The sequence below is a fragment of the Bubalus kerabau genome, chromosome 1 (assembly GCF_029407905.1).
Source record: "Bubalus kerabau isolate K-KA32 ecotype Philippines breed swamp buffalo chromosome 1, PCC_UOA_SB_1v2, whole genome shotgun sequence".
Classification (NCBI taxonomy): domain Eukaryota; kingdom Metazoa; phylum Chordata; class Mammalia; order Artiodactyla; family Bovidae; genus Bubalus; species Bubalus kerabau.
Genome location: NC_073624.1, coordinates 216,377,666 through 216,405,359, shown reverse-complemented (window position 1 = coordinate 216,405,359; position 27,694 = coordinate 216,377,666). Strand labels below are relative to the sequence as shown.

The 27,694-nt window shown below is 44.8% G+C and overlaps 2 protein-coding genes across 4 annotated transcripts in view; one reads left to right on the top strand and one right to left on the bottom strand.

The window, feature by feature from the left end:
• SMAD5 (SMAD family member 5) overlaps window positions 1–24,577 on the bottom strand; it is a 114,446-nt gene extending 89,869 nt beyond the window's left edge. For all 3 annotated transcript variants that reach the window (XM_055554411.1, XM_055554412.1, XM_055554409.1), the window contains exon 1: window positions 24,359–24,577. The gene's annotated coding sequence lies outside the window, so the exon portion shown is untranslated. The remainder of the gene's footprint in view (window positions 1–24,358) is intronic.
• Window positions 24,578–26,903: 2,326 nt separating this feature from the next.
• On the top strand, window positions 26,904–27,203 carry LOC129629285 (uncharacterized). The gene has a single exon (XM_055549293.1). The coding sequence runs from the start codon at window positions 26,904–26,906 to the stop codon at window positions 27,201–27,203; it is 300 nt and encodes a 99-aa protein (XP_055405268.1).
• The last annotated feature ends 491 nt before the right edge of the window (window positions 27,204–27,694 follow it).

Genomic DNA, 27,694 nt, shown 5'->3' with positions numbered 1-27,694 from the left:
TCCAGAAAAGATCTTACTTGGAACTCTGACATAAAAATCTATAATATCATAAAAGCTTGGTTTAAGTGAGGGATAAGGGCTCTCAATATCATATGCTTCTTGTCCTAAGGCAGATTTTCCTCTTACTTCTCAGTCCCTTGCTCTCTGATGGGTTGACCTGATGGAATAAATGAGAGTCACACACCCTCATCAGGTGCTGCTGTGGAGATTTCTTTGCTCTTTTCTGTTGTCAAAGCATTGACCTTGGGACCTTAACCCTTTAAACTTCCCCATATCACCCCCTCCTCTCTCTCTCTCGCCTACTCCCAAACTCTCTGCTCTCCTTTCTGTGATGCGTGGTCTTTGGATGGATGTAGAACCTATTGTGTTGTGGGGAGTGGTCCTCAGGGCTCTGCAGAAGACAGCCTCCTGGTATTCTGAAATGCCTATCTGATAACATGGCTGTTTCAGAACTCCTCAAGTGTAGAAAACAAAGGTTGCTGAAGACTCTTCTTGCCTTCCTTCTAGAGAAATGGGATGTTCTATATAATGGATGAGGCAAATATTGTCACCATTTTTTTCCTCTCTGTCCTGCTCTATATTTGGTGAAAATTCTTAACGAATTCAGTTGAAGTCTATCTTTTGAGCAGTGTCAGCCCTGAGACTTTTCTGTACCTTCACAAACATTTTGGTGGGATACTGGGGGTAGGGGTTGGTAGGAGGCCGCTTGCTTATATTTAAAGCTGCAAGTTCCAAGGATCATTTCGTGATTCATTTGGGGGCCACAAGGCTGAGTGCTCCCGGTCTATCTCTCGAGTAGTCTTATATTTACACTTCAATATCTCTTTGTTTGAACATTTCATCCTATAAAATGTTGATTTCTTTTCATTTGTAAGATACTCAATGCTGCTACTGCTGAGTCGTTTCAGTCATGTCCGACTCTGTGCGACCCCATAGACAGCAGCCCACCAGGCTCCCCTGTCCCTGGGATTCTCCAGGTAAGAACACTGGAGTGGGTTGGCATTTCCTTCTCCAATGCATGAAAGTGAAAAGTGAAAGGGAAGTTGCTCAGTCGTGTCTGACCCTCAGCGACCCCATGGACTGCAGCCTTCCAGGCTCCTCCATCCATGGGATTTTCCAGGCAAGAGTACTGGAGTGGGGTGCCATTGCCTTCGCCGAAGATACTCAATAGTGTATCATAATTATATTGGGAGAATATGCTCAGACATTTTTACCGAGAGAGGTAGTTGTAATCAAAACAGTATGGAGAGAAAAAAAAAAAAAAACACAGGAGACCACTGGGAAAGAGGCCACCTGGACAGCAAGCTGCCCCCCAGATTCGCAGTCCCACTCCTTCCCCACCCAGGACTCAGACACAGGTATGAGGGTCTCCTTTCTTTCCAGTTTGCTACATCCATGACCTTGCTTTAGGATATTTTGTTCTGTTCCAGAGTGCAACAAAGTCAGCATTTAGCTAATGAGCACCATATTATTGAGAATGTAAAAGACCCCATTGTTTCTCCCACTTTATGGTGGAACGTGGCTTCCTGAGGTAAATTAATTTGCGGAAGGAGTCATAATAACCAATTGCTTTACAATGAGCAAAGCTTTATGCCAGTCATGCACAGGGTGGGGCGCAGGGAAAATATGACACAGTGTATTTTTCTTCAACTTAAGTCTTTTATGGAAAAAAATAGTCTTAAAGCTTTAAGGTATTCAAGTTGTGAACCCTGAACATTTCTAAAACGCTCTCCCCTGCATTCTTCCTCATCTTTGAATACCTTTGGAAGAGAAGAGAGTGTTAGGGCACTAGAACCAAGAACACAGCTCCCTCGGGACTGTTAACTACGGCTCTTTGCCACAGGGAACACTGCTCAATGTTATGCAGCAGCCTGGAGGGGAGCGGAGCTTGGGGGAGAACAGATACACGTACACGTATGGCTGAGTCCCTTTGCTGTCCACCTGAAACTGTCACAATATTTGTTAATCGGCTGCTGCTGCTGCTAAGTTGCTTCAGTCGTGTCCAACTCTGTGCGACCCCAGAGACCGCAGCCCACCAGGCTCCCCCGTCCCTGGGATTCTCCAGGCAAGAACACTGGAGTGGGTTGTAAATCAGCTACATTCCAATATAAAATAAAAAGAATAAAAAAATATGGCTCTTTGCCCTCTTCGGTTAGATGGTTCAGAGGAGATCAAGAGCAGTCTGGTAGTGAAAAAGGGGCAAGGATTCCAAAGAGTAGGGAGCCACTAACCAGGAAGGGAGACTTAGAGAGAAAACCCTGTGTGTGTGTGTGTGTGTGTGTTCAGTTCAGTTGCTCAGTCCTTCAGTCCTGTCCGACTCTTTGCGACCCCATGGACTGCAGCACACCAGTCCTCCCTGTCCATCACCAACTCCCAGAGTTTGCTCAAACTCATGTCCATTGAGTCGGTGATGCCATCCAACTATCTCATCCTCTGTTATCCCCTTCTCCTCCTGCCTTCAATCTTTCCCAACATCAGGGTCTTTTACAGTGAGTCAGTTCTTTGCATCAGGTGGCCAAAGTACTGGACTTTGTGTGTGTAGAGGTAAAAATTTTAAATAGCCCAGAAGGGGTACATGTAATATGTATATAATTCTAGGTTTGTCTGAAACTCAGATATATGTACAAATATTCATATATAATGTTTATCTTCAAATCAGGTCTTTCATTAAATAAATGGCAGAAAATGGTCTATTATATAGGTATTCAAGCTATTAACTCTAAACAGTTTCCAAAAGGGACCCCAAATACCCCTTTTCTTATCTTCTTTGAACACATTTGGAAGAGAAGCCATTTTTAAAAGTAAAAACACAATTGAGTAAGAGAACAGTTGAAATTTTAAAATAACAAGACAATGAAAGCCTGTCACATAGACACTTCATAAATATTTATTGAGATATCTCTTTGCAAAATAAAACTATAGTGCTGCTTTGCAATTTGATTTTTTTGTCTCCACAGTATATTTTGGGCCTCCTTCCATATTGGTTCCTGGAAACTGGTAGCATTATTGTTCCTTGTTGCATTGTGTTACATTGTAGGGAGGCAATGTAATTTGTTTGACCTGACTGATAGACAACAAAATGGAAACATGGAAAGGATGTCACAGTCAAAGCTACAATCATTTTATGTTGTCTTTGCACACAAGTAGGAGTCCTTCTCGGAGAAGGCAATGGCACCCCACTCCAGTACTCTTGCCTGGAAAATCCCATGGATGGAGGAGCTTGGTGGGCTGCCATCTATGGGGTCGCACAGAGTCGGACACGACTGAAGTGACTTAGCAGCAGCAGGAGTCCTTCTATAAGATAAAGTGCTAGGAGTGAAATCACTGGGTCAAAGGGCTTATAGAGGGTAGGATTTCAGGATAAAGCCTTAATTCTTCCTCAGCAGCTCTGAGAAGCGGGAAAGGAATCAAGACTCCTCAGTCCTGTTCCTTCATTCCATTTACTCTTGACCCCATTCCAAACAGGGCTTCACCACCTGTCTGGGTTTGGGTAATCCTGAGAGTAGACCCTAAGATAAGTATTCAAGTCCAAGTAGTTTATTTGGAAGGGGGTATCAAGAAATACAAGTAGGGAAATGGGTAAGTGAGACAGGAAATAAAGGGTATATTATCATACCATGTCCCACTGTGGGCAGCTGGTGTTGAATCCTGCTGGAAAACATGAGGAAAGAGTATAGAATACACCCCAGAGACACCCCAACCATGGAACTGGAGGCTGGTGTACTTAACCATTACGGCCATGATCTGTTGTTGGTCGAGAAGTGAATCAAGGGGCATTAAGTATGTGACTCTTCCAACGTGCCCTGGATAGAGGTCAAATGCACTCCTGTAGCTGGCCAAGAGTTGCAGATGTTCAGAGTAATCAGAGGCTGGGGATAGATCAGTGCCAAGAGGGCAGGGCAAAGACAGCATCTACTTTATCATTTTGGAGAAAGTGTTATAATCGCCAAACAGAACTAAAGACTCGTACTTAATGGAAGAAATAAGAAACCTACTGATGCTCGCGAAGAGGGACATGTGACCCCTGTGTGGTTGGCAACATCTAAACCCCTTCCTTTGGGGAGAGATTCCTTTATTCTACAGTTCCTGGAGGGAGGCTGAACCCCCTTTCCACCATGGAAGCCCAAATGGGAAATGTTTATACCCTGCCTGCTGTGTTTGAAATGCAAGAGTAGTGCGAAGATTCAAGGGGCAGTCAGGAATGATTCACAGTGGCAGTAGCTAGATTACGAATCTAGCAGCAGGATGGGAGAGAAGAAATGACAAAGTGTAGTAGCCAGACTGTTCCCAGCCTCCTTCCCAATCACCCTACATCTTTGGTTTCTACCCACTTTCTAAGCTTGCTTCACTAATGCATCCTTCAATTCTTGGAGCTCACCAATAATTTTCAAATAATACAACTGAGAGAGAGTTTAGTTTAACTCTTATCTGGAATCATTTCTCCCCCCTCCCCACCATCTTCTCACAGAACTAACTGTGTGAACAAATAATTATCTTGAATATTAGACACCAGACTACTGGGCAATGGTTCTAGACATCAGGAGGACTCTCCATCAGTGAAAGCCTGGCTAAAGCCCAACAGTTGATTGATGGAATCATGGGTAGGAAAGAAAAAAGAAATCATGGGGGATTTCTAACTGCTCTTAGTGTGGTCCACAGCTTGTTAGATGTCACCTTCCCTAACTAAAGACAGGAGCCACCCATCACCAGCCTCAGCATAGGCGCAGCTTTCTAGGCACTCAAGCGAAAGAAAATTGGTGTCTTACAAAGTAATGAAAATCAGGCTTGTATCAGAATATTCCTCAACAATACAATATGGCAGCAGAAAGTGGAATGAAACTGTCCCTGTTTCAAGGAAAGAAAGCTCACAGCCATTTAAAGGAGAGAAGTCAAGTCCCGAATAGATACTGAGGCACCTATGGGAGCAGTTAAAATAGAAGAATGACAAGAAATCTCTAACACTGAAAACTTTAAAGATGATATAACCTGAAAATTGCCAAAAAAAAAATTTTTTTTTAATTAATGAAAGAACTGGAAAATGACACCAGTTACTGCTGAGAATGGAATTTGTGTTCTGGAAAACCAAATGAGGGAAGCAGCACACACACCCAGAGATCAAAACAAAACAAAAATCCCCCATATACATGCCAATCATGGGCACAAGATAAAGTTCAGAAACGGCAGCTCTGCGAGATCTGGTATGCAAACACCAGGAGATCCTTAAGGCAAAAGGTATAGATGCGAAAAATAACAATTAAATAAATAATGAAACAAAGCTCTCAGATGTAGAAAAACTTGCAGTTTCAGGACTAAAGGGCTTATCAACTTTCAGGTTGCACACAAAAAAACTCCATACTAATCATATCCTGGTGAAGCTTCTCAGATTTGAGGTTAAAACCCAACATATTTCCAGGCAGAGAGAAAGCTTATTTACAAAGGAAAATGAACCAGACTGGTATTAAACGTCTCATCTCATCTACAACACTGGGAACTAAGAGACAGTGAAAAAGTAACCCTTTTCGAAGTAAAAGACTACATTCCAAGAATCCTACAACTTATCATTCATGTGTGAAGACTATTTTTTTCACATACACAGGGACTCAGAAAGCACACTAATGTTTTCTAGGAAAACGGACTAAGTAAAGTATTCTAATAGGTCAAATTTGAATCAGAAAATAAAGCAAGCAAGCTATGGTGAAACAAAAAGTACAAAAATATTTGGGAACAAGACGATTGTAGCCCTTATGAGTGAATCTAAAATCAAATGATGAGAATGTGACTGGAGCTTTTGATATCAGTGTTACATGTTAGGAAAGATGGAAAGAGTAAACTTTTTGATTGAAGTTTATGTCAAGGAGTATCAACAAGAGTTTCATTTGGGACATCACTGATGAGAGGAATAGAGGTTTAAATTTCTTTGGAAAAAAATTAAAAATTAATACCATTGGACTTAAATTCTCCAACCAAGTGACTATAAAAAAAACAAGGAAAATGAAGCCAATGAAATGTGTATATGTCTATGTGCATGAATGGTTGATAGGGTATATAGCAAAATATCAATAATCAATGGTAGGTTTATGTGTAATATATTTTTTTTAATTTCTAAAAATAATGGAACCATTAAATTCTACCTGTGGAGGCAGGACAAGTTTTATACCCTGTTAAGTACTAGGGATCTGTTTTGGTTTGCCAGGACCCCTTTGGGGACTAACTCCTTCAGTTCTACATACTTATTCCCTGAGCCATGTGTTAGACACAACTGATCCTAGACAATTGGACAGCTCTGTCCTCCTGGCAGTTGGTTCAGGGATGGGTATACAATCTAAGAGTATATGGCTTTATAACTCCAGATTGTACAATCTAATAACAATCTAGCCTTTTTATCTGAAGTATATAGCATGACATCATCATTGCTTGAAGATTTTTTGATGTGGACCATTTTAAAAGTTTTTATTGAATTTGTTACAATATAGCTTCTGCTTTATGCTTTGGTTGGTTTTTTTCTTTTTTTTTTTTTGGCCATGAGGCATGTAGGAATCTTAGCTCCCCAACCAGAGATCCAACCAGCACCCCCTGCCTTGGAAGACTAAGTCTTAACCACTGGACCTCCAGGGAAGTCCCCGTTGCTTATTTTACAATGAAACCACTTCAGAGCAGGCAGAGAGGAAGAAAGAGAGAACAGGGGAGCAAAGACCAAAAGGGACAGAAGTGACCAGTTTGAATCTCTCGACCCTGCCAGTTTACTATTTAAACTTCCCAGTGGTTTGAATCCATGCATTTCTTTTTATAAATTTATTTCTTGGCTATGCTTAGGTCTTCATTGCTGTACACGGGCTTTCTTCGGTTGCAGCGAGCAGGGGATACTCTTCATTGAAGTCTGCGGGCTTCTCATTGCAGTGACTTCTCTTGTTGTGGAGCTTGAGTTCTAGAGAACAGCCTCAGTAGTTGTGGTGCATGGGCTTAGTTGCTCCGCAGCATGTGGTAGCTTCCAGGACCACCTGTGTCCTCTGCACAGGCAGGTGGATTCTCAACCATTGGACCACCAGGGAAGCCCCATTTCTTTTTTTAACTTCATCCAATTACAGTTGATTTCTGTCACTGTTAACTAAAAGAATCCTAAGGCAATGTCCTAGCTCCTAAAACTTCAGGATACTTTTACTAACAAGAGCTATCTGGGTTTGTTTTAATCAGGAATGCTTTCCCTTGCCATTATGATATGATTTTAGCCCAAGATAATTTTTTTTTTAATGAAAGTAACTGCCATCCTCATTCTCCTTATGAATAAAAACCCTAGTGTTCCAGTGGTTAAGATTCCATGCTTCCATTTGTAGTATGCACGAGTTCAATCCCTGGTCAGGGAACTGAGATCTTGCATGCTACATGGAGCAGCTGAAAAAAAATCTGAATGTACTCCTCCTCTTACCATTATCTTTGTTCTGCCAAAGTGTGTTGTTTTGAGATGGTTCCACTGCTCTCCTTAGGCCCTTAGTCCTCATCTGCATTTTCTAAATAAAGAAACTTGTCCACAGAAAATCTCCCCACGACCACTGTTCAGCCTCATCCCCTCTCACTTTAGCCCCCGCTCACTAACTCACTTTTCCCCCTGCTCATTAAACTTAAGTACGGTGCTTTTGTTCTCTTTCTTATCATAATCTCAAAAGTGCCAGGCTTTCACCCGGCCCCAGGGCCTTCATCTGTGCTGTTCCGCCTGCCTGGAAATTACTTTCTTCAGAGGTCCTCACCTTCATTCACTTGGTAGACTCTTGTGTCAACTTGAATATTACTCATAATGTTCCTTCTTCCTACCTCTGAGACAATCTAATCTAAGATCTTACATCAGCTTTTTTTATACTCTTTACTTTTCTTTTCTAGCATTTATCACAGAGCATAAATACATAGTTAGCTCTATTTCTGTCATCTGTGTCCAATATCTCTACCTTTCCTTAGATGACAAGCCCCATGAAGGCAGTGGCAGGGTCTATTTCATTCAAGGTTCTATTTCCCGAATTTAGAACAATGCCTGACCCACGATTGGCCCTCCCTAGATGGTTGGTGAATGGATGATTGTAGCCTAATGACCAGCTGTCAAAACACTAGACAGTTCCAGGAACACAGTCAGAAGAAGGCCTATTTTCAGGGACGGGGCATCTCTTATAAGGCTTGCCAATGAGACATTGCATAGATTAATGGCCTTTGTACTGACTTCAGCCCAACAATAAAAAAGGAATCAGGAAGGAGGGTTTCCAGGAACAGCCTGGAGTCTGGACAGCAAATGGATGGCACGGACCTGGGGAAGGCTCTGTGTTCCCATTTGTCTCTTGTAGACATTGGCCAGAACTCACTCACATCCTCTGTATAGAGTGTTTTAGAGCCACAGTTCAGCCAAATTAACTAGGAGATTCCTGGCACAAACTTGTTTTCACAACAAGAGAAGATACCCATCAAATTTCTAGGATATATTCGAAACATTTAGGCAACAAAGTTGGAGGAACTGCCTAAGGAAGGCATTAGACCTCAGATCAGAAAGAAAGGGAGCATTTTTAATATTAGAACCAAGATTTTCCATATTATGAGCATTTTTATAAATTATTTCTCAAATATAGAATAATGCCAGAGCAAGGGCTTTAGAGTCAGTGAGACCTAGATTTGAATCAGGCCCTGCCACTATAGCTATGAGACCCAAAGCATGTTCTTTAACCTCTCTGGGTGGGCCTTGGGGCTTCTTTTTCCCCTTCCAAAATGGAGGAAGAAATATCAGGAATAGCATCAGAACCTGCCACATAGGGTTACAGGGCATGAGTGGGCATTAAAACTTCATGATCAAAGCAAAGCACTTCGTATAATCCTGGCACCTAAGGAGCATCCAATAATAGTTAGCTATTGTTATCCCATTATTGCTGTTCTTGTAAAAGCAGGTAAAGCCTCTAGAATGGTGGGTGTGTGGCACATAGCAAATAGCAATTGACTACTGTTATTCTTTGGGGTCCAGCAAAGATGATATTTAGCAGCCAAACAGAGGGAGGCTAAGCATTTACCTTTTGGTGGTTGGATTTGAGGGAGATGAGAAGTAGGCTAACATGGGTCAGGGGGGAGTAGGGGCAGGGGCTGTTGTGATGCTGGGGGTGGGGGTCATTTTAGGGATCTGGTTAGTTACCAAATGGTATAGAAGTACTTCTACGTTTAGCCCCTAGGGTGGCAAATCAGCTCGCTGTCAGCCCTGGAGCCAGTACTGAGTTAGATCTTGTATAAGATCTTAACCCAAGTGCAACTGCTGAGTCTCACCCCGTGAGAAAAGCCCCTCTGAATGCTCAGTGGCACTGCTAGGGTCATCAGCCAGCCTCTGGCTCCTCTGGACCCTCTTTGATCACTAGCTGCACAGGAAACATCATCTCCCTCCATGCCCACTGACCCGTAGCCTCAGCAACACCTCCACCATCATATTTTGGCAGGGACTGGCCTCTCCCTGGAAACCAAGCGCCCCTCTCTCCCCAGCCCACCCCATACCAGGCCCAGGTGAAGCCAGTCTACCCCCCGACCCTGCGCTGCCCATCTGCAATGCAGTGGCCTCCTCACTGCCCTTGTCTGCCATCCCCTAAGCCTGCCAGTGCAGGAGACATAAGATACATGGGTTCCATCACTGGGTTGAGAAGATCCCCTGGAGAAGGGCATGGCAACCCACTCCAGTATTTTTGCCTGGAGAATCCCAAGGACAGAAGAGCCTGGTAGGCTACAGTCCATGGGGTTGTGCAGAGTTGGACACCACTGAAGCACAGGACAGCAACCCCAGCCTGAGGCCCTTGAGGGCCCTGAATGTTCACCCCATTTCCAACTCTCCAGCAGGGCTGGGAACCCCTCCAGTGGTCAGAGGCCTTAGGGCTGGGCCTGCCTTCCCACCCCCAGCTGACTCTCATTCAGGAAATGGCTGGTCTCTATTTTGAGCAGAGACATGTCACACCTCCTTGGGCTAGGACATCTCCTTTGCCAAAAAACTGCACTCCAAGTGTGCTTAGCCAATGCCCTTTCAGCCCCGCTCTGCAAAGGCTGTCAGGACCTTTCAAATTGTCTAACTCCTCTCAGCCTCCAAAAAGTAAATCTTATTTTCTCTTTCTTCCCCACAGTTAGCTATACATAGTTCCACATACAATAGCTAACCTTGGAAGAGGGCTGAACACTTGGACAGGCTTGGTCTATTGTCTTAACACCCGCCCACGTGCAGTCAGAAGCCACAGCCACCCAGCTGGGAACTGGGAGGGGTCCCCAAAGACAGTGAGGGAGCCAGTCCAGCCATGTGGCGCCCCACGGGTCCTGGCCCTGCTGCTTCTTTGCTGTGCAATTTTGGAGAGCTGACTTGAGGTATCTGAACCTCAGTTTTCTAAACCATCAAAGTAAATGCTGAAAGGGTCAAAAGGATTACTATATATATTTGTCAAGAACAGCTCAAGGCTGGCATTATGGTGGTTGCTAAATAAATAGTTGCTGTCAGATTGGTAGTTGCCAAAGGGGACAGGAAAGATGGAGTGGAAGTTTGGCATTAGCAGATGCAAGCTATTACAGAGAGAAAGGATAAACAACAAGGTCCTACGGTATAGCACCGGGAACCATCATCAATATCCTGTGATAAACCATAATGGAAAAGAATATGAAAAAGAATACATATGTGTGTCTGTAACTGAGTCACTTTGCTATACAGCAGAAATTAATACAACATTGCAAATCAGCTATACTTCAATAAGAAAAATACGCACTTGCTGTAAGTTGTATTTGGTGACTTTTTGAAACCTCTGGCTGTTTGGGGATTTGAGAAAAATGTCTTTTTGCTTTCTCTCACTCACAAACGCAGCACACTCACACATACACACCTAGAAAAGTCTATGTGCTTCTCATCTTTCTAAATGTTTCACCCTTATCTATTGATGGCCATCATTAACCTCGTTCCTAACATTCATGGGCCAAAATACAGAGTATTAAGGGAGGTCTGTATACTATGGGCCTATACAGTAAACAGATTTACTGAAGTATAGTGGGCATAACAAACTCCACAGGACAGGTTCTGACATATGCATATACCATGAAACCATAATTGTATCGTGAAAACATCTAATACTCCCCCAAAGACCTCCCCCGTTATAGTTCCAGCCTCCTATACCTCCCACTCTACTTCCACCACCTTCAGGCTACTACAGTTCTGCTTTCTATTGAAAGAGATTAATTTGCTTTTTTTTTTAAATGAGTTTTACATAAACAGAACCATATAGTATGTACCTCTTTTGTTTGGCTTACTGAGCTAAGCATAATTATTTTTGAGATTCATCCATGCTGATGCAGGCAGCAACATTCCATTTCCTTTTATTGCTGAGCAGTGTTCTACTGTATGGATATGACAGACTGTTCATTAACCTATTTGTGAATATTTGAGTTGTTTCCTACTTGGGACTATTTAAAATGAAAGTTTCAGGAATATTCATGCACAAGATTTTGTTTCTGCACATGATTTCTTTTCTCTTGAATAAATACCTAGTAACCGAACGCCTGGATCATATGATATGTATATGTTTCCCTTTTTTCAGAGACCGTCTAACTCTTTTCCCGCCAGAGTGGTTGCACCTTTCCACATTCCGCCCAGCAGTACATGAGCGTGCCAGTTCCCTCCTCCTTGCCAGCACTTGGAATGGTCAGTCTTTTTCATTCTGGCCGTTCTAATAAACGTGTAGCGATACCCTGTTGTTGTTCAGTTGCTCAGTTGTGTTTGACTCTTTGCAACTCCATGGACTGCTGCACGCCAGACTTCCCTGTCCTTCACCATCTCCCAGTGCTTGCTCAAACTCATGTCCATTGAATTGGTGATGCCATCCAACTATTTCATCCACTGTCCCTCTTCTTCAGCCTTCAATCTTTCCCAGCATCAGGGCTTTTTGCAATGGGTCGGCTCTTCCCATCAAGTGGCCAAAGTATTGGAGCTTTATCTTCAGCATCAGTCCTTCCATTGAGTATTCAGGGTTGATTTCCTTTGAGATTGACTGACTTGATCTCCTTGCTGTCCAAGGGACTCTATCATAGTTTTAATTTGCATTTTCCTAAAGATTAATAATATGAAAAATATTTTACCATATGCTTGGGCTTCCCTAGTGGCTCAGTGGTGAAGAATCCACCTGCCAATGCAATAGACAATGGGAAGACCACAGAACAATTAAGTCCATGCACCACATTACTGAACCTGTGCTCTAGAGTCCGAGACCTGCAGTGACTGAGCCCATATGCTACAACTGCTGAAGCCCATGTGCCATGGAGCCCCTGTTCTGTAATAAGAGAAGCCACTGCAATGAGAAGCCTGCACACCGCAGCTAGAGAGTAGGCTTTGCCAGCTGCAACTAGAGAAAACCCAAGCAGCAACGAAGATGCAGTACAGCCAAAAATAAGTAAATACAAAAAAAAAAAGTATATATAAAGAATATTTTACCATACAATTATTTTCCATCCACATATCTTCTTTGGTGAACTGTCCAAATCTTTGGCCTATTTAAAATAAAATGAGTTGCTTATTTTCTCACCATTGAGTTTTAAGGGTTCTTTTATATTCTGTATACCAGCCCTTTATCAGGTATATGATTTACAAAGATTTTTCTTTCAGTCCATGGCTTGTTTTCTTAATCTCTTAACAGCATCTTTCAAAGAGCAGAACTTTAAATCATGATGAAATTCAATTGATCAGTTTTTTTCTTTTATGAATTATGCGTTTTGATCTCACATTTAAGGAACCTTTAAGCCTAACTCAAGGTCAAAAATAGTTTCTCCTAAAAGTTTTATGGTTTTCAGATTTTACATTTAGATCTATGCTTCATCATCAGTTAATTAAAAAAAATCAGTTTTATATGTGGTGGGAAGAGTGGCTCAAACTTTTTTGTATATGAATAACCAATTATTTCAGCCTCGTCCTATGGAAAGACTTCACTGAATTGCATTTGCAACTTCATCAAGAATCAGTTGTCTATATATGCACGGGTTTATTTTTGGAGTCTCTAGTCTGTCTTCTTGACCTATTTGTCCATCTTCACACCAATATCATGCTGTTTTGACAATTGCATTCTTAAAATCAGGTAGTGTTAGTGCTCAGGTTTTCTTCCTCATCAGGTTGTTTTGGCTAATCTAGTTCCTTTCGTTTCTATATGAATTTTAAAATCAGGTTATCAATTTTTAACCTAAAAAAGCTAGCTGGGATTTTGACTGGGGGAGTACTGGATCTATAGGAAAGTTTGGAGAGGAATGACAACAACAGTGGATCTTCCGACCCATAGACAAGGTAGGTTGTCCCATTTATTTAGGTTTTCTTTTATTTGTCTCAGCATTGTTTTACAGTTTTAAGTCTATGGAACTTGCACATACTTTATTACATTAACCCTGAAGTAGTTCATAAATATTGTTGCTATTATAAACAGTATTTTTGAAAATGTCAGCTGTTTATTGCAATAAATGAAAATACAATTTTTTGTATGCCGATCTTGTATCCTGTAATCTTGTCAAAATCACTTATTAAGTCTAGTAGATTTTGTAGATTCCATTAAATTTTCTGCATAGACAATTGTGTCATCGGTCAATGAGAAGAGGTTAATTTCTTTCTGAATTAGATAACTTATTTTTCTTGTCTTATTACATCAACTATAACCTTCAGTATAATGTTCAATAAAAATGATAAAAGTGGACATCCCTAACTTGGTTCTTCATCTTAGAGGGGGAAAACCATTCAGTCTTTGACATTTGGGTTTAATATTGGATGTAGGCCTTTTATAGATGCCCACTATCAGGTTGAAGAAGTTTCCTGCTCTTCCTAGGTTGCTGTATATTTTTTAAAAAAGCAGGAATGGACATCTGATTTTTAAATGCCTTTTCTGTATCACCTGCTATGATTTCATATGTATGTGTATCTGTCTATGTATGTGGGGGGTGGGTGTGTATTAGTTTGTTAATAGTGAACTATGTTAGTTAACCAATTACAGGAAGGCTAAACAAAACTTTCATTTCTAGGATAAATCCTATTTAGTCATGATATATTACTCCTTTTATAGATTGTTAGATTCAATTTGCTAAGATTTTGTTTAGAATTTTTAGATATATGTTCATTTTACATCTATGTTAGTCTGTTGCTTTCTTATAATGAGTTTTTCTGGTGTGGTATTAGAGGGATGCTAGCAACATAAAAATAAATCGGCTTCCCCTTAGGTGTGGTCTGTTCTTGAGAGGATATCCTGAGAAAAAGGCCCAAAAAGACCCTGGAAGACTATCAGGGCCCTTCTGGCAGGTGATTTGGATATTTGGGTTACTTACAGTATGATCTTGGAGAAGGCAATGGCAACCCACTCCAGTGTTCTTGCCTGGAGAATCCCAGGGACGGGGGAGGCTGGTGGGCTGCGGTCCATGGGGTCGCACAGAGTCGGACACGACTAAAGCAACTTGGCAGCAGCAGCAGCAGCAGAGTATGATCTACAATAGTCCTGGCTATGCATTTTCCTTTGGTTCTTTGACAATTCTTTCTCGCATTGTGGAGAGCACTGTAGGCAGGGCTCTTTAAAGCAGTAAGCATTGGGCAGAGGTCCCTTTTGCCCAACTCTAGCTTCCCTGGTGGCTCAGACAATAAAGAATCTGCCTGCAATGCTGAAGACCTGGAGACCTAGGTCAGGAAGAGCCTCTAGAAAAGGGAATGCCAGTGTTCTTGCCTGGAGAATTCCATGGACAGAGGAGCCTGGCCACCTACAGTCCATGGCAGGTCGCAAAGACTCAGACACAACTGAGCAACTAACACACACAGGGCCCACCACCTCCATGAAGCCTTCTGGAATCCTGTCTAGCCATCATCTGGAAGCTTTACCCACTTTGAGTCTAACCCCTCTCCCATTTTCCTCTGTCAATCATGCTGGTAAAGATGCTCTCTTATAAGTTTTTGACTGCCTCCTTCCCAACAGCATTGAGACAAGCACAAGGCTCTCATCTCAAAGACTAACCATAAAACAAAGCTCTCCTTCGGTCCCAAAGGCCCCACCACACTTGCTCCCTCTCTCCTTTCACAGCCCAACTTCCAGAAAGAGCTGAACGCTCTCACTCTCTCCCCATCTTCCATTCACCTCTCAACAAACATGACTCCCATCATCAACGCTCCTGTCAAGGTCACCACGTCCTGCTGCCAGTCACTTGGGAGCCCTTCTCTGTTTGACTATTCAGAGGCTTCAGTGCTCTCAGAGGCCTCTCCATCGCAACTCCTCTTCTGTTGATTTCTCTCACAGCCTGCTCTTCCTCCTGCCTCTCTGGCCTTTGCTTCTTCCACAGACTCCTACATATTGGTGCTCCCCTGAGATCTACTCTCTCTTCTGAGACCAATCATCTCATTCTGGATGACTTATCTCATCCCCTTGAGGAGCTCAGGTTGTTTGCTGTTCAGCTCCGAGAGCATCATTCACATTGTGGTCGTTGTAAAGGGCCAATGCCTGCATCTGAGGTATGCACAAGCTGGCCATACGGCTGCCCTGCTTGTCTGTGCTCCAAACATACCACTTGGATATCCTACAGAACAAAGGTCTATTTTATCTCTTGACTGTGAAGCTTTGGAAAGCTGAATTAACCACTTAATCATGGTTGAGCTGCTTGGCACACAGTCAATGATTTTAAGGGTGTGCTGAATGGATGAGGACACCACCTAATTCCGGTGTAGATCTCTCCACTGAGAAGGGCCTCCATGCCATAAGTGTGGGCTACACTTCCTGTAGACCATGTGTCCTTCTGAATTAGAGGAAACGATGGCTTTCTAGCCCTTCTCTTACCAGACACTGTCATTCTTTGAACCGATGCCAGCTGTACACCCTACTCTCCTCTCTGAGTCTCGGTTTGCTCATCCAGAAAATATGACCTACCTCGCAGTCTAAGGCGAGGTTAGTGAGGAAAAGGTGTCGAAACCACCCCTGCCTTCTGTCTGCTTCACCCTACTCCGTTATACTCAAGATGATACCTCCGGCTAACGCCTACCCCAGGGAAAGTGTTTCTTACTGATCATAGGAGGGCATCTAGCAGAGGAACAGAGCCAAAACCTTGGGAAGTATGTTCTGCCTCGGCCCCTGTGAGCTCTCGGTGTCATTTCTGTCCCTGCCTGTTAGTATTATTCAGTTACTCATTCATCCATTCATTCAACATGTGTTGAGTGCTTGGCACTGCTGGGTGCTACTGGCAGGCGCTGGGAAATGGGGATCACGTGTAAGACAGAAATGGTCCCTGTTCTCGTGACACTGTACTCTGCCACACCTGGAAATGTCTGGGTTTATTTCGGTGGGAACTTGCTAATGGAGGAAAAACACAGACTGATTCGACAAAGAGTAAGAGGTCGGGGGAAGTGTGTGGAGAGGAGAGAGGTGGCCCTTGAGACAGAATGTATTTGATAGGGCCCTCTGAAGAGGCAGAGAATGAGTTAGTATTAAAGACAAGCTTGTAGGGTGGGAAGATCACTGAGAAAGAATGAAAGAGCTAGAAAGGACGTGCTTGAGAAAGCCAGAGAAAGGAATGTAGCTGCAACAAAACAAGGGAAGAGGGGAGGGGCACAAGGCACTATAAGAAAGGCAGGCACCGGAACATCCAGCAGATGAAGTCTCGGTCAGAGTCTAAGAAGAAGAGGAGGGCTTCCAGGGTTCTGGGCAGGAAGGACTGTGATCTGCTTTCGGGCTTACAAAGATGGGGGATGGCTTACGGTCCGGGGACGTTTGCCCACCAGGGGGAGCACCCGGAACACAGCCGCTGAGTCCTCCCTTGTCTGCTGGCCAGTTCTCATTCCTCAACCTGGCTCCAGGCGCCAAAGCCAGGGCGTGCTCAGATCAGGGGCTGGGAATGCAGACTAGAGAAGTGACCCACCGGCAACTGCTTTGGTAAGTGCTTACCGAGCCTACTGTGTGCCCGGCCTGAATGAAGTACATCTTTGCAGCAGAACTTCCCAGGCCTCCATCAGGTACATACTATTAAGAGGCCCATTTTGGTATGGCAATTACAATTTTAAGTTGTGTGTTACTCAGCCCAGCAATTCCACTTCTGGGAATTTATCCTCAAGAAGTATTTGTCTCTGTTCGTGAAGAGGCTTGTGCAAAGATGTTCACTGGAACACTATCTATAAACTGGTGAAGAAAACAGAAACAACGTCAATGTCCAGTCCTATGAGGAGAATGGTAAAATAAATCATGGTTCACGTCTTCTTGGGGATCTATTATAAATAATGAGAGATCTCCAGATGCTGTTGTGGGAACATGTCTCAGACATACAGTGGCGTTTCCCACAAAGCTGGTGCAGTACAGTCCTATCACATCAAGCAAAACAGAGCCATAACCCAAACAAAGCTATGTGTTTGTATTTAGTACTATATGTCAATTTAGAGAAAGAGAACTAGAAGCAGGCACAGCCAACTGTTCAAAAATAGCTATTATCTTTGGGGAGGGGTTTGGACTGAAAGCTGGGATCACGTCAAGTATGGCTTTCATTGACTGTATTGGTTTTAATTTTTCACGTGGTTTTTGTTTCGTGGACGTGTGCTCAGTCATGTCTGATTCTTTGTGACCCCGTAGCCTGTAACCCACGTCTCCTCTGTTGGTGGAATTTTCCAAGCCAGAATGCTGGAGGAAGTTGCCTTTTCCTACTCCAGGGGATCTTCCTGACCCAGGGATCAAGCTTGAGTCTTTTGTGTCTCCTGCATTGCAGGCAGATTCTTTACCACTCCACCACCTGGGAAGCCCTTTTGTATCATATAGCATGAAAATAAAAAAACAGTGCAAAGTGTGAGCTTGAAGTCTCATAGCTAGGAAGTAGAGGGAGCTGGGGTTCGGCCCAGGTTGGCAGTACCATAGTTTATATTGGGTTGACCAAAAAGTCTGTTCAGGTTTTTCTGTAACATCTTACTGAAAACCCAAACTTCTTGGCCAACCCAACATAACGGGGTTCTGTTCTCCTCCTTCACTCACCACATGTTTCCTGAGTTTCTACCGTGGACCAGGTCCTGTGCTAGGTATATGGAAACAGTAAAGAGCACAATAGAAGATCTCTGTCTAGTGGACCTTACTATTTGAAATATTTTAAAAGACAGATTGTATAGATAATGTTTCCCCTTTCCTGACAGTTCAAATATTTGTTCTGTCTCTGAATAATCTTGTCATGTTTTTAGATTTTCTAACATGTCAGTTTTTTAACTCTGAGTCTCAGTTTATTCATGTGCAAAATGTGTCAACATTAACAACCTCACAGAGTGGTTCTGGCCATTAAATGAGGAAAATGCTCAAGCCAGAGCTTGGTGCCTGCTGTGTGCTCAATAAACAGAGACAGTCCTATCCTCGAGGTCTCAGTCTCTGTGTTAGCATTTTATGTGTAAGGTCTCCATCTAGCTTCTGAATTCTCCAAAAGGAAGGAACGGTAGACAAAGGGGTGGGGCAGGGGAAAGCAGGAGCCATTCATGCTGCTTTATCCTGGGCAGGGATATTCTCCTGAGCTGTGGGGCTTTAAACTCTTGGGCCTGGGGGCTCCATCTCAGCCTTCTCCTGGATTTGAAAACTGTAATTAATTCATTCAACTTGCCATGCAAATAACATTTGCTGACCGCTAATTCTGTGTTCCCAGGACTGGAAATGGCAACCCACTCCAGTATTCTTGCCTGAAAACTCCCATGGACAGAGGAGACTGTCAGGCTTTAGTCCTTGGGGTCACAAAGAGTTGGACAACTGAGCAACTAAGCACAGGACCCAGCTCAAAGCCTGACACAGAGATAAATGACTGGGCCTCAGCCCTTGGAAAGCTTCACCACTGCTCATGGACTATTTTACGGAGGGTCTTCAGCTCCCCCTATCTGCTCAGGGACATCCTGAGGGGTTTCTAGAAGGAAAGGACTTCTCGGCTGCCTGCTCTGATTTAGGCCCACAATCCTAAATCAGATGCTCATCCACATCCTCCATCCACAGTCATGAATTCCCATGCCTTTCAGCAGTTCTGCCAGCAGGGCACAGGTTGGGCTGAGAGGCCTTCTGACAACTTGGATAAGCTCTGGGGCACAGAACTGGGAGCAGGGAAGGACAAAGGGGTGCAGACAGCTTGGGGACATGGAGCAGATGTAGTCCCACCTCTCCATGTCACTCCTTAATCCTTTAGAAGTTAGTATCACTACCAGCTACCCTGGTCAGATTCAGCGCAAGCAGTTACTCTGACCCATCGGACTTCAGATACCTATATTGAGGTTTGAGACCTGTGGGTGCTTTCTGACCCTTTTGTCTACTGAATTAAAAATGAATTCCATCTCTTCAAAAATTAAATATGTCCTCAATCACCGCTCATTTTGCCCAATAACTTAATTCATTGTAACTTAATTTTGGTAATATAAATCGGGGTAGATTTGATGGCTGGATGGAGTGTATGGAACAGCTCACTTCTGGCTCACAGCCTGGTCCTAGATGACTGACTGACCAACATCTCTTGCAAGGTTGGATGGTGCCAGCAAAATATATATATATATATATATATATATATATATTGCATGACTAGAGATTCACAGTCAAGGTCAGAGCTCCAGGACCTTCAGGCTGTGGTGTGGATTATGATATCATACATATTCAAGTTCAATGAGAATGCCTCTGCAACTTTAATACCATCACTGCGACTTATTTTATCCTTACCGCCTTTTTTATGTGTGTGCACTTTGGTCTGTGGAGCACAGAGCAAGGCCTTGAGACCTCCAGTTCTTTATGCCTCAGCCACGCTCCCTTGCAGCAATCGTGGTGGTACTTCTGTAGAGTGGTCGCCTGCCTCCCAATCCAAAGATCTCTACTCTTACCTTCTCTCCACCTGATTTCTGTCTAGCACTCCTAGGGTCTCCAGACATTTTATGCAACTTGGTTTAATGTGGGGCTTCCCTGGTGGCTCAGAGGGTAAAGCATCTGCCTACAATGTGGGAGACCTGGGTTCAATCCCTGGATCGGGAAGATCCCCTGGAGAAGGAAATGGCAACCCACTCCAGTACTCTTGCCTGGGAAATCCCATGGACTGAGAAGCCTGGTAGGCTACAGTCCATGGGTTCGCAAAGAGTCGGACACGACTGAGCGACTTCACTTCACTTCACTAAGCCCACGTTGGTAGGAACTTCCACCCTACTAGTGGATAGCACTAATGTATCTAGCATGTTGTAGGCCAGAATGAGCACACAAACACACACATCACACACATGTAGTTTTCAGATTAAATGCCTCGGCATGGAGTTGCTATCTTCAGGGCTTTAGATAACTGCTACTGACATTCCTTCCAGAAAGGCCGGGTTGGTTTGGGGAGGGGCTTTAGTTCTCAGGGGAGGGAATCCCAGTGGGCCCCAGGGAGAAGGAGACAGCACGCTGCGGGAGAGATTCAGGGCCACAGAGAGGGTCCCCTGGAGGCGCTCTCAGGCTATGTTTCTGACTCTCCTCTCAACTCTGAGTGGTGGGGACCAACGACCAGTTGACCTTGCCTTCCACCCGCCTTGGCTCTGAAGCGCCGCATGCACCTTTGCTCACACCACGATGTACCCTGCTTTCAAGTCTTTGCAGGGACGCTGCTTCCCCCTCCTCACTGCACACAGCTCAGCCTGCAGCCCCGGATCAGGCCTGGAGTTCGGAGCACCTCCTTTCAGCCCTTGGCTCAGGAGGAGGGAGCCTCTGGGGCTGCCCACGGTGGGTGACAAAGCCTTGTGTGGTCCCCTGACGTGCCTCAAGCTAGCCAATGGAGAAAGTCTTCAGAGGGTTGCACAAACCTTCTGCTCCCTACCCAATAGACAGCAGGATCCTGAAAGGGGACTGGGAACGACAGACAGCCTGAAGGCAAACATCCTTATTAGGGAAAATAGTCCTGGCCCAGAAAAAGGATCCCCCTCCCCAAACCAACCAGAGGACTTTGAACCCTGCAAGGGAGAGAAACTGAGTGAGAAGGAAACTGTTGCACTAAGTCCAGCTTGAAAGCTGATCTATCAACAGTGATGAGGGTAGGTGAAGTTGGGGGACAGGAGCGTTAAACTGGATGTTGTTCAGTCCTTATTGTCTGACTTTACATAAAGAACAGAAATTACTTAAAGCAAAACAAACGACAAACCCTTACTGCTCTGTTTCAGAGGACTTCCCACCAAGAGTCATCAGAAGAGGATCTGGTTAAAGCTCCAGGTTCCTGGGCTGTGCTTCAGACAGCTGAGTCAGGATCATTTGGGTTCTGCCCTGGAATTTGCATTTTTTAAAGAACCCTAGGAGAATATCCTGGATAAGGGAATGGAACCTACTCCAGTATTCTTGCCTGGAGAATCCCCATGGGCAGAGGAGCCTGGTGGGCTACAGTCCATGGTGTTGCAAAGAGTCAGACACAACTGAGCAACCAAGGACAGGAGAATTATTCCCTATCTCCTTCCCAACTGATGGGAAGTTCATGTACATCCAGGAGAATTTCCTTGCCTTCCTACCAGAGCTATTTCTCCCGGTTTCCTAGCATACTGCTTGGCATACAACAGGCATCCAGTATGTATTTATTGAAAGAATGAATGTTCAGAAGGATAATCCCACCCCCTCCTCTCAGGGAGGGACTAACTTCCCCTATGTCCTCAGGCCAGGGAAATCCCACTGCTTTCCAGAAGGGGATGCTTAGGCTCCAGAAACTGATGCATTAAATTGAGAAAACAAACAAACTCTGTATTGCATCTCCCTGGCAGCTGTTGGTGAACCAATAAATAGACATCTTGAGAACAGGCTGAGCCAGATCTCATTAAAATCATAAAGTCAATGGCTTCCCTTTAAGAATGTTCCTTTTCGCATTTTGCATAATGATACCAACAGGGCTGGAAACTGGGGATTCATGCTGGGTTCCAGATGTGGCCGGCAGAATCTTGGTCTGCTTCTTGCTCATCCTAACCTGGCCCCCTGGGGAAACAAAGTTTTGCCTCTGGAGCCCAAAGCAGAGACTGAGAGGACCAGACACCACTTCTCTGCAGCCCTGAGCTGCTGTCCCAGCAAATGTGGCTGTTTCTGTAACAGTGGTTCTCAAACTCTCCCATGCATCAGAATCACCTGGGAGCCTTGTTCAAATTGCTAGCTCTATCCCTCAAGTTCATGGCATCACTTCAGGGCAAATAGATGGGGAAATAATGGAAACAGTGACAGACTTTATTTTCTTGAGCTCCAAAATCACTGTGGACAGTGACTGCAGCCTTGAAATTAAGACTCTCACTCCTTGAAAGAAAAGCTATGACAAATCTAGATAGTGCATTAAAAAGCAGAGACATCACTTTGCCAACAAAGGTCTGGATAGTCAAAGCTATGGTTTTCCCAGCAGTCGTGTGCAGATGTGAGAGTGGACCATAAAAAATGCTGAGCGCCAAAGAATTGATGCTTTCAAATTGTGGTACTGGAGAAGACTCTTGGGAGTCCTTTGGGCTGCAAGATCAAACCAGTCAATCCTAAAGGCAATCAACCCTGAATATTCATTGGAAGGACTGATGCTGAAGCTCCAATACTTTGGCCACCTGATGCGAAGAGCTGACTCATTAGAAAAAACCCTGACGCTGGGAAAGATTGAATGCAGAAGGAGAAGGGGACGACAGAGGATGAGATGGTTGGATGGCATGACCAACTCGAACAAGAATTTGAACAAACTCCAGGAGACAATGAAGGACAGGGAAACCTGGCATGCTGCAGTCCATGGGGTTGCAAAAAGTCAGACACGACTGAGTGACTGAACAACAGCACCACGAGGGGACTTTCCTGGTGGTCCAGTGGCTAAGATTCCATGCTCCCATTGCAGGGGCTTGGGTTCGGTCCCTGGTCAGGGAACTAGATCCCATAGGCTGCAACTAAAAGATCCGTATTATGCAACAAAGATCCCAAATGCCACAACTAAGACCGGGTGCAACCTAACTAAATTGATATTCAAAAAAATAAAAGTCCCTCGGGATTCTAACAGGTAGCAAGATTGAGAACCCACTGCTCCTGGGTCTTTGTTGAATGTATGGGTTCCCCCTTGGCTGCTACCCAAAGTAGTGGTTAGAAGAGCCAAGAGTCAGAGTTGGGTCAGAATTCTGACAACCATTAATGGTGCCTCCTTGAGTAAATTACATAACCTCTCTAAGCCCATTTCTCATTTTGTAAACTAAAGCAAAGATAAGATGATAAAAGAGAATGTGTCCTAGCATTCAGATTATTGTGGTTGGCACCAGAGGATGGTATTGGAGGAGTTCCAGGGCCCTTTGTGATCCAATTTTCCTTTTACCAGCCAGCCTGGGCTGCTATAGGACAGAACTTGCAGGCTGTTAAGAGTGTTAAAATGCAAAGTTGGGAACTTCCCAGTGGTTCAGTGGTTAAGAATCTGCCTACCAATGCAGGGGACAAAGGTTCAGTCCCTGGTCCGGGAAGATTCCACATGCTCCAGGGCAACTAAGTCCATGAACCACAACTACTGAACCCATGCTCTAGAGTCCAGGAGCCACAACTACTGACACCCAAATGCCTAGAGCCTGTACTCTGAAACGAGAGAAGTCACTGAAATGAGAAGCCTGCACACCGCAACTAGAGAGTAGCCCCTCGTTGCTGCCACAACTAGAGAAAGCTTCTGTGCGAAACAGAGACCCAGCACAACCAAAAATAAACAAATAATTTAAAAGTCAGCCTTTTAATTCTAAGCACTTGACATGCAATTTTTTTAAATGCAAAAGTGGATACTTATTCCCAGAAGCCTCTGCGAATACCCACTGATGGGCATCATCATTTGATTGTCAAGTGTAGTTCCACTGTGTGTCTGGGTGCCCTTGGGGTGCCAGCTAGCCCACCAGGGGGCACGCCCAAGCACATGTGAGGAGGGGATGTGGCCAACCCAAGGCAGTTCTGTACCTCAAGCTCTCAGCAGGTCTCATGTGGCTCTGGGACAGTTTTAGAGGCAGAGGATCACCTCCTTCAGAGAAATGGCCTGGACCTGCCCAGTGGGGCCCCATAGAGCCTGTGAGGCCTCCTGAAGCTCAGCACCAGGGACACCATCTGGAGCCAGGACACAGGATTTTCATGGAGCGAGGGCAATTCAGAGGCCCCATAGACAGTGAGTAAAGAAAATGAAACTAACCTCACACAGGCTTATCCCCAAATATGATTTTTCTAATATTGAAAATACAGTTAGAAAGTTGATCAAAGGGTTTTTATTTTCAGTGGTTCACTGGTTTAAATGCCTATGTTAATTTCTATTGCCATCTAAGAAGTTATTACAAATTTAGCAGCTTAAAACAGCACCAACTATTGATATTTCACAATTCTATGAGAATTCGGGGTGGACTTGCCTGGGTTCTCTGCTCAGTGCTGCGTTGGCAGGCTCTTACCTGGAGGCTCTGGAGAACTGGTTGTCATGCCCATTTAGGTGGGGGCTCTTGAAGTTCTGAGGGCCCCGTTGCCCTGTTGGTTGGCAGCAGGGCTCTTCCCTGCTCCCGGGAGCCATCTGTGTGACTTCTCACTTGGCCCCCTCCATCCTCAAATCGGCGTCTCTGCATGGAGTGCTCCTCCCATGGCTAACCTCCGGCTGCCTCTTCTGCCACCAGCTGGAGAAACTCTGCTTTTCAGAGAAGGGCTCGTGATGACATTGGGCCCACCTGGGTCCAGCCTCCTTTTCACCATGGAGGCAGTAATGAGGTCACGAAGGCTGTCGTACAATTTGGCCTCCCACAAGGCCTGTTTTATTTCAAAACTTCCTTCAGTAATGTATTTGGGCACAATAAAGGAGGATTACAGTCTGTGACATATGCTTGCATTTTCCTCAAAAACAAAATCAGGAAGAATCTGTTCTAATAACGCGACAGAGACTGTTACTAGTTGTTAGCGTTACAGGTCATCTCTATTTTTCCTTTTTGCTTCTCTAAATTTTCTGAACCTTTTGGCAAAGAGAAACTGTTAATTTTACAAAAGGGAAAAGTTAACTTCAAAAGCCAGGAAACCTGACTCTATTAGCTGTTAAAAGATACTAAATTAACACCAATTTAAGTGGTGAGATCCAGGTTCAGACACAAATATGTGGATCAAAGACCAGGTTGAGACACAAGCCGATATGAATAATCAAATGTGTCTCCAAGAAGGCAAAACAAGATAATAGCAAAGGAAGAAACTGTTGACTTCCTGGGGATGAGATAAAAATTTGGAGGTGAGATTCCCATCTTAGAGAAAATCAAATTCAAATTGGATTGAAAAGTTAACAAGACAATGATAGACACATTAGAAAACAAAACTAAATGTAAAACTATGATGTAAAGCTAAACATGGTTAGGAAGATGACAAAGGGCTTTTGTTTTTGATCATCCACTGGTATGATTTCCATAATCTCCTAAAAAGGGTGATATATACCTTCAAAGATCTATTTCCTATAATAGGTATTTCTCCTGGTTCAATGTCTCAAGAATGTATACTATAAACCATAAATAAAGGTGTTTCTGGGCTTCTCTGGTGGCTCAGATGGTAAAGAATCTGCCTGCAATGCAGGAGACCTGGGTTCGATCCCCTGAAGCAGGGAATGGATACCCACTCCAGTATTCTTGCCTGGAGAATCCCATGGACAGAAGATCCTGACAGGCTACAGTCCATGGGGTCACAAAGAGTCAGATACAACTATGTGACTAACACTTCCCCTTTTTCAAAGGTGTTTCCACATTACTCAGGTTCCCAGGGGTTCCCACCACTGTGAATTCTCCCATGTTGAAAGCTGTGTGGGTTTTGAGTCAAGGTCTTCCCGCACTCCTGGCACTCGCAGGGTGTCTCACCAGTGCACGTTTGTGCATTTGCACATCTGCCGAGCTGGGCTGCACTGTGAGATCTCTCTGAAGGTCTTTCCACCTCACACTGGTTACGGTTATGAGTTCTCTCTCCTCTCCTGCTGTCAGGCTGCCATTGCTCCATGGAGGGACAGCCACGGGGCCGTGTTGCAGCCTCAGAAACTGGGTTGTGCTTTGATGGCCTACTCAGTCTATATTTATTGACGGCCTACGGTGTATCTTATGGCCTCCCTTTGTGGTTCAGAGGGTAAAGAATCTGCCTGTAATGCGGGAGACCTGGGTTTGATCCCTGCGTTATGAAGATCCCCTGGAGAAGGGAAAAGCTACCCCCTCCAGTATTCCGGCCTGGAGAATTCTTTGGCCTGGGTCACAAAGAGTCAGACACGACTGAGACACTTCCACTTTCACTGTGTGTCTCAGCTAGATGCTTTGGGCAGAGGACTTGCTTGCTGCCTCGAGAAATGTGCAGTGCTGTGGAACTCAGACCCGTATCAAGGCATTTAGACTAGGACTCAAGAGGGAGTGGTCCTCAGGCCTGTGCAGGAGGTCCCTGTGCATTTCTCTGAGGAGAGGGTCCCTAGCTTCTGTCAGGGGTCCCTGCTTTATGGGAATTAGGAGTCCTGGATCTAGACTGGAAGCGACTAGGGTCTGAATGAAGGTGTTCCTTCCCAGAGTTGGGCTGGGCTTGGAAGTTGCACCTTGGCACTTCTGGGGCTGTTCTTCCTTTGTTCTCAGGCATGTTTGGAGGAGCTGCCCGAGCACGATGACAGAGGGACTGAGCTCACAGGGTGTTTACACCTGGCCCCAAGTTCCCTCCCCTTCCCCACTGGGGTGGGGCTCACCTCCTTCTCCTCTAGAACTGCTTCCCTCAACTGCTTCCCGCACTCCTGGCACTTGCAGGGTGTCTCGCCAGTGCACGTTTGTGCATTTGCACATCTGCCGAGCTGGGCTGCACTGTGAGATCTCTCTGAAGGCCTCTCCACCTCACACCGGTTATGGTTACGAGTTCTCTCTCCTCTCCTGCTGTCAGGCTGCCATTGCTCCATGGAGGGACAGCCACGGGGCTGTGTTGCAGCCTCAGAAACTGGGCTTCACTTCTCGTGAAGCCATGTCTGGACGCGGCAAAGGCAGCAAAGGTCTGGGGAAAGGCGGTGCTAAGCGCCACTGCAAGGTTCTGTGTGACAACATCCAGGGCATCACTAAACCTGCTATCCGCCGCCTGGCTCGTCGTGGTGGTGTGAAGCGCGTCTCCGGGCTCATCTATGAAGAGACCTGCAGGGTCCTGAAAGTGTTTCTGGAGAACGTGATCCGGGACATGGTCACCTACACCGAGCATTCCCGACTGAGAGCTGGCATCAGGGAAGTGCCCTGCATGCAGATGGCTTCATTGAACTTGAGTTCTGTATAAGCCATCATCAAGAAGCCATGGGGACTCCCTGGCCCTCCTGACAGGGGAGAAAGTGGCTTTCCACCTGTTCACTCAAAAACTCATATCTGCTCAAATGAGGATATTTAATCAGAAGTCTTTCTCCTCTCTTTCTCTCTCTCTGCTGCTCCCAATTCTCAGACTGTCTTCCTTCTAACAGAACTGGAGGAGGAAGATCCTGGAAGGAGGAGTAGCTCTCCAAGCATAACACTTCCTTCCCAAAGTTGGGAAAGGGTCAGGTCACCTGCTCAAGATGAAGTGATGGGCTCTGCAGTGTGATTAAGCAGCCATTTGTCTGTCCTCTGGACTCAGTCGTTCCCACTGACCTGGGACTGCTGACACATGGGTGTGCTCTCTTCCCAGCCAAAGTGGGCTGATGCTGCCCCAGGGATGGTGATGCTCACAAGGCCACCACCTGCTTTTCTGGAAGAGACCCAAGGAGCATGCTATGCGGGCTTCCTTCAACACACACG